The following is a 6,642-nucleotide window of genomic DNA, read 5'->3' on the forward strand; positions in this document are numbered from 1 at the left end:
GATACAATATATCACTTAGACAGTCCCAAAATAAACGCTTAATAACCATATAAGCAAATAAAAAAATCCCAACCATTACCAAACCCAGAAAAAAAAAAAAAAAAAAAACTCAGACCAAACTCTTTTTTCTCTTTTTCTCTCTTCTATTTCTTTATATTTATCTGAAAAGTTGTTGAAGGCTTGCTAGAATTGGAAGTCCAAACGGAAACAACAAAGGTAAAGCAAAGAGAGAAGCAGAGTTCATCACGATTTTTATTTTTATTTTTTATTATTATTTCTCTCCAATTTTTCCTCTTTATTTTAAGCAATTTGTTTTTTTTTTTTTAAATATAATACGTGAAGATTTTGTAAAGAGAAAGATACTTGCTTGGTACGACGTCGTGGAATATGGGTGGTGGTGGTGGTGGTGGTGGTGATGGTGATGGTGGGGGAGTGGTGGCTGGAGGGACTGTAATTGAATTTCCGGCGTGTGACGGTGAAACGGCGTCGTACACTTGGCCTCCGAGAATTCCTACGAGGCTTCGAAGGAGGTTTCTCGTACACTGTAATAAGACTCCCTGCACCGTTGAACACATCGAAGCCAAGCTTCGTCTCGCCGATCTTCGCCGACAGGTTGGCTTCTTTTTTTTCTTTCTCCATTTTCTTTTTGTTTGATTTTTTTGAGTTTGTTTTCGGAGGGAATTCAAAGACGATTCTTTTTTTTTTTTTTTTTTTTAAATGTTTGCTTTGGTGTGTGGGATTCGAACAACCGAACTGACACAATTAGTTCAGCGAACGAACTATACTGGCTTTGTTGTTGTTTCTTTAATCTTTTTTTTTTTTTTTTTTTTTGGTTCTTTTTCTCCACGTGCTATTTCATAAAAAAAAATTCAATATTTTTGTCTGATTGTTTCGTTTTGATTCTTCTCAGATAGTGGTTGTTATTCAAGAAAAGATAATTATGTGATAACATCCTGAGAATTTCTAAGCATTTAAAAAAATATATATATTTTTTTTGAGTGTCAATTTCTCTGTACTTTTTTTTTTTCATCAATTTCTTGGCAACGAAACGGATCATTCATTAATGTTAAATCTCGATCCTTTGTGTAGATTCTTCTGTTGGAATTTGTTTTGCCCTTTATGGGTTTTCCTTATATTCGAGTCTTCTACTGATAGTTCTTCCCCTTACTTTTTTATGTTGCTTTAAACGGATTATATATTTATATATTTTCTTTGTGATACCTTAACCACCACTTCTTTGGTTTGGAACTTTATTCAATTAAAAGTTAATGTTGGCAAATTATGCTTAAAACTTGAACTTTTTGAATGCAGGAATACTATGAGAAATTGTCAAGCAAAGCAAGGCCAAAGCCGAGAAGCCCCTCACGGTCTTCTTCGCAAGAGGAGGACCTCGGTCAGCGCCTTGAAGCTAAGCTTCAGGCAGCTGCTCAGAAAAGGTAAAGCCTTATTTTCTATCAATGCCCTAGATTCTCCATGCTTATTACTCCATGTTGACTTGTTAATGAAACAACAGGTTGAGCATTCTAGAAAGTGCGCAAATGCGCTTGGCTAGGTTGGATGAACTGCGCCAAGCAGCTAAAACTGGTGTAAAAATGCGCCATGAAAAGGAAAGAGAGAAGCTTGGCTCAAAAGTGGAACTGCGTTTTCAGCAGGCAGAGGCAAATAGAATGCTTATGCTCAAGGCTTACAAACAAAGAAGGGCCACACTGAAGGAGAGGTCATCTCAGTCATTATTGCGGAAGATGGCTCGGGAGAATAAGTACAAGGAACGTGTACGAGCTGCAATTCAGCAAAAGCGTGTAGCTGCTGAGAATAAGCGATTGGGATATCTGGAAGCAGAGAAGAAGAGGGCACGTGCCAGGATGTTGCAAGTGCATCGAGTGGCTAAGTCTGTCTCTCACCAACGGGAGGTCGAGAGAAGGAGAATTAGGGATCAGTTGGAAAATCGGCTGCAAAGGGTATGAATTCCTTCTAAATCAAATCCAAACATGAAGTTATAAAATTTTTGGTTGTATTTATGGTGCATGTGTGTGTATTTTCTCATAATATTTTATTCACAACTAGGCAAAGAGACAAAGAGCTGAATATCTAAGGCAGAGAGCAAGGCTGAATAATTCTATTCCAGTCAATTGGAAAATGCACAAGCAGGCTGATGTCCTTTCTAGAAAATTGGCAAGGTAGTTGTCCCAACCTTTGCTGTTGGATTGTGTCATGATTTATTACTGTTTAAAAATAGCTTTATTCACCTGAATTATGTGATTTTGTATGGGTCCCTCTTCGTCGCTGTCCACATATATTTTAACTTGGTTTTATATCTACATTTCATGGTAGTCAACTAGCTGACAGTTATATTGTTGCTTGTTTTGTTATCCTGTATGATGTGTGGAAAAACACTTGTAATATTAGATCATGCTATCACGTACAAAAAATTTTAGTGGAGGGGAATGATGAGAGAACCTTGGAGTAACACTCTTTACTTTCAAGATAAAATTGTAATTTTGAGCATTTTATTATCTATTAGGTGTTGGAGGCGGTTCCTCAGGCAGAGGAGAACTACCTTAGACTTGGCAAAAGCTTATGATGCACTGAAAATTAGTGAGAAATACGTCAAGTCAATGCCATTTGAACAGCTAGCTCTTATGATTGAGTCAAGCGATGCACTGCATACTATGAAAACTTTACTAGATCGATTTGAGAGCCGCTTAAAAGTGTTTAGGGCAGTTGCTGCTGCTACCAATCATCCATCCAAGTTGGACAACATTGATCATCTTCTCAAACGAGTTGCCACCCCAAAGAGGAGGACTACTCCAAGACCATCTTTGAGGAGCAGAGATGCAAAGAAAGCAGCTTCCCCCAAGGAGACAGTAAATAACCCAGCTAAGTTATCTAGGTATCCAGTGAGGGTAGCCCTTTGTGCATACATGATATTGAGTCATCCAGATGCTGTTTTCAGTGGTCAAGGAGAGCGTGAGATTGCTCTTGCCAAGTCTGCAGAAGAATTTATTCGGGAATTTGAGCTGTTATTGAAGATTATATTGGAGGGGCCTTTATGCAGTTCTGATGAAGAGACAGGCTCAATGTTGCCTACACGTTGCACATTCAGATCTCAGCTTGCAGTGTTTGATAAAGCATGGTGCTCCTACTTAAATTCCTTTGTTGCATGGAAAGTTAAGGATGCTCAGTTGCTGGAACAAGATTTGGTGAGAGCAGCTTGTCAGATGGAGCTCTCAATGATTCAAACTTGCAAAATGACAGCAGAAGGAGATAGTGTTGAGCTTACTCATGATATGAAGGCTGTCCGGAAACAGGTATGCTTTATACTTTTGATTGGTTTTCTTTATGAGTAAATCACTGGTAATGACATATGTATCCGACCTCTAAGGCTACCATTGGAAAAAGAATAAGAAGAAGATGAAAGGGATGGAAGCAAAAATAGAGTGTTCTATTCTTCTTCTTGTAGTTCCTGTACCCCCTACAAGTCTCTTCTTTCCCTTACTCCCAATGTAACCTAGCATATGCTGACATGTGTGACGGTTATCTCTCATTTTATGATTTACGATATTGAGAAACCATAAAAAATAACATAAAACTGGTTTGTCAAATTCTTCTTTAAGGAGAAATTGAATTCATCTTTGAACATTTCTTGATGCAGGTTTCAGAAGATCAAAAGCTCTTGAGGGAAAAGGTGCAACACCTAAGTGGAAATGCTGGGATTGAGCGTATGGAATGTGCTTTATCTGAAACACGATCTAAGTACTTCCAAGCAAAGGAAAATGGAAGCCCATTCGGGACACCGATTCCACATCTTATCTCTCCAAGCACATCTAGTTCCTCAAGTAGAGCTTCAGTTGCTCGCAAAGAGAAGAATTCAGTTGAAAATATTGAGAGGCCAAGCCGTGTGGTTCGCACCTTATTTAAGGAAGATGATACTCCTTCCAAAGGATGTGGTTCCTCTGCACCAAGAACAAATTTGGACAGTGAGTTGGGAACTTCTGTTGAGAAGTTGGTTTTGGAGAATGAATTGATTGTCAATGAATTCCTCCATGAGCAGCGTCACGCTTTTACTGGTGTCTTCAAATTGATCGATGAAGATCCAAACAGTGTTAAGGTTAGTGCAATGTACATAATAATTATAGTGTTGCATTTATTATGAACTTTTAACTGCAGAATTATTGCTTACTAGGGCATTGATAAAAGCGTTTTAAGCTTATTTCAAACTTGCTGCTAATTTTTTCCGTATTTCGTCATATTGCAGGCCAAGGTAAGAGAGGCAATGGAGAAGGCTTTCTGGGATAGCATCTTGGAATCATTGAAAAGGGATGACCCTGACTATGACCGAGTTGTTCAACTTGTGAGGGAGATGAGGGATGAACTTTGCCAGATGGCTCCAGATAGCTGGAGACAAATGATTGTTGAATCTATTGATCTAGACATTCTCTCTCAGGTACTGTGGCATCTTCTCATTTCTGCAGCAGATTGTAATTTAACAAGCAGATTTTGATTATGAACCCATATTTTTCTCTTTTAGGGGCTTAAATCTGGTAATTTGGACATTGATTACCTGGGAAGGATCTTAGATTTTGCATTGGTCACTTTGCAAAGACTCTCCTCTCCTGCTAGTGATGATGAAATGAAGAATACTCACCAAAGGTTAATGAAAGAATTAACTGAGATATGCCAAGCCAGAGAGGAGTCAGATCATTCAAATGTAATTGCAATGATCAAGGGTCTGCGCTTTGTCTTAGAGCAGATTCAGGTAACAAAAAATTGTTTCTTTAGGCCATTTTTGTTTGCAACGTTATCTTGATTCGACTTTTATAAGTTGTATGAACTATTAATTGCTTTTTTAATATGAAAAACTGAAAATTTTCTGGCAGGTGCTTAAGCAAGAGATTAGCAAAGCACGTATACAAATGATGGAGCCTCTGTTAAAGGGACCTGCTGGTTTGGATTACCTTAGAAATGCTTTTGCCAACCGGCATGGATCTCCCTCTGATGCTTGCTCTTCTCTGCCATTGACCATTCAGTGGCTTTCATGTGTGTGGAACTGCAAAGATCAGGAGTGGGAAGAACATAGAAGTTCTCTCCGAGATTTGGATTGCGGAAGATCATCTCAGGAATTTATTCCTTCCACTACCCTTAGAAGTGGTGGAAACTTTCTAGTCAGTCCCAACATCACTTCCCCTAATTCTACTACTACAAATATTACAGGTTTAAACTATGTTATAATTCCTATTTATGTTTTATTGAAGTCCTTATGAAATGGAAAAGTTAAAACTGCTATGTCTTTTTGACACATTTACTCCTTTCTCTGTCTTATCTTTCTGTTTGGATCAGGTGATCAACAACCAGAATGCAAGGGAGAAACAGTTGATTTGTTGGTGAGGCTAGGCTTATTGAAGTTAGTGAATGGAGTTTCTGGTCTGACAAAAGAAGCTCTGCCTGAAACTTTCATTCTTAACCTCTCTAGGCTTAGGTCTGTTCAGGCTCAAATTCAGAAGATTATTGTAATTTCTACAAGGTAATGCACTTGATTTAGCTCATCTTGTAACTTTTTTAAAAATATGTATTGAGAGGAAGAAGTTCATTTACAGTTTACTAATATGGTACCATGTAAATTGCAGCATCCTTATTTGCCGGCAAGTTCTTGTAAGTGAGAGAACAGTAGCCAGTGCTAAAGACATGGAAGTCATAGTATCAAAATGCATGGAGAGGCTTATAGAGCTCTTAGACAATAGTGAAGATGCAGGTACTGAGGAAATCGTTGAATCAATCAGTAGGTTCTCAACAGATGGTAGTGAAGCTGTTGACTCGGAGAAGCTTCAATCAAGGAAGGCGGTCATGGCCAGAATGTTAGGAAAGAGTTTGCAAGCTGGGGATGCAGTGTTTGAAAGGGTATCTCGTGCTGTTTATACAGCTGCAAGAGGAGTTGTGCTTGGAGGGACTGGACTTAAAGGAAAAAACTTGGCCGAGACTACACTACGGCAAATTGGAGCTGCTGTACTGACTGACAAGTTGATAAAAGCTGCTGAAGTTTTAGTTGTGGCAGCTGCTGTATCAGTTAGCGTTCATGGACAATGGTATACACAGCTAACTGGTAACATGTGATATGATTAGAAACGACGTAGTACAGAAATAAGTATCTCACAGATGTACAGAGATAACGGTGTGTGTAAAGCTTTGTATTTAGTGGTAAGTTGTAGATGTTTGTAGATGTGAAGTTGGATATTTAATTATGAATATGCACAATTCTTTGATGTAATGTATAAGATGTAAATATGTTTTAGATTGAAATAAAAGTTATTGGATTAAATGCGACATCATGTGCTTCAATCTAAAACCCATTTCATTCAAACTGTTCTGTATAAATTATCATGTAGTACAAGTAGTTGATATCAACAAATGAGTTTACGAACCATCAACAACCACAATGAAGGAATAAAAAGTTGGCCGAAATATGGTAACCAAATGACTTGGCACTATGAGCGATATCCTTACCAGTTGCCCCCCTTCTCATGTTGCTCACTTTGTGGAGAAGAGACAGGCTTCCCTGAAATGAAGAACCGTTAGTCCAAGACCCAAAAGATAATGGAAAAGGTGGGTCAGAAACTTTTGATACCTACTCTATTCGTGAATTAGGAG

The 6,642-nt window shown here is 38.3% G+C and overlaps 1 protein-coding gene across 2 annotated transcripts; it reads left to right on the top strand.

The window, feature by feature from the left end:
• LOC107415193 (uncharacterized) lies at nt 1-6,318 on the top strand. 2 transcript variants are annotated; one of them, XM_016023481.4, is made up of 12 exons: nt 1-216; nt 343-612; nt 1,312-1,436; nt 1,514-1,958; nt 2,065-2,177; nt 2,522-3,308; nt 3,653-4,108; nt 4,256-4,444; nt 4,529-4,756; nt 4,878-5,211; nt 5,338-5,521; nt 5,625-6,318. In XM_016023481.4, exons 2-12 carry the CDS (start codon nt 388-390, stop codon nt 6,106-6,108), a joined length of 3,570 nt encoding a protein of 1,189 aa, XP_015878967.3. In that variant the 5' UTR covers nt 1-216; nt 343-387; the 3' UTR covers nt 6,109-6,318. The 2 variants fall into 2 exon arrangements, with proteins under 2 accessions (XP_015878967.3, XP_048327304.2); XM_048471347.2 differs by having other exon boundaries at nt 1-612.
• Nucleotides 6,319-6,642: the final 324 nt, after the last annotated feature.

This window comes from Ziziphus jujuba, chromosome 4, assembly GCF_031755915.1.
Source record: "Ziziphus jujuba cultivar Dongzao chromosome 4, ASM3175591v1".
Taxonomy (NCBI): domain Eukaryota; kingdom Viridiplantae; phylum Streptophyta; class Magnoliopsida; order Rosales; family Rhamnaceae; genus Ziziphus; species Ziziphus jujuba.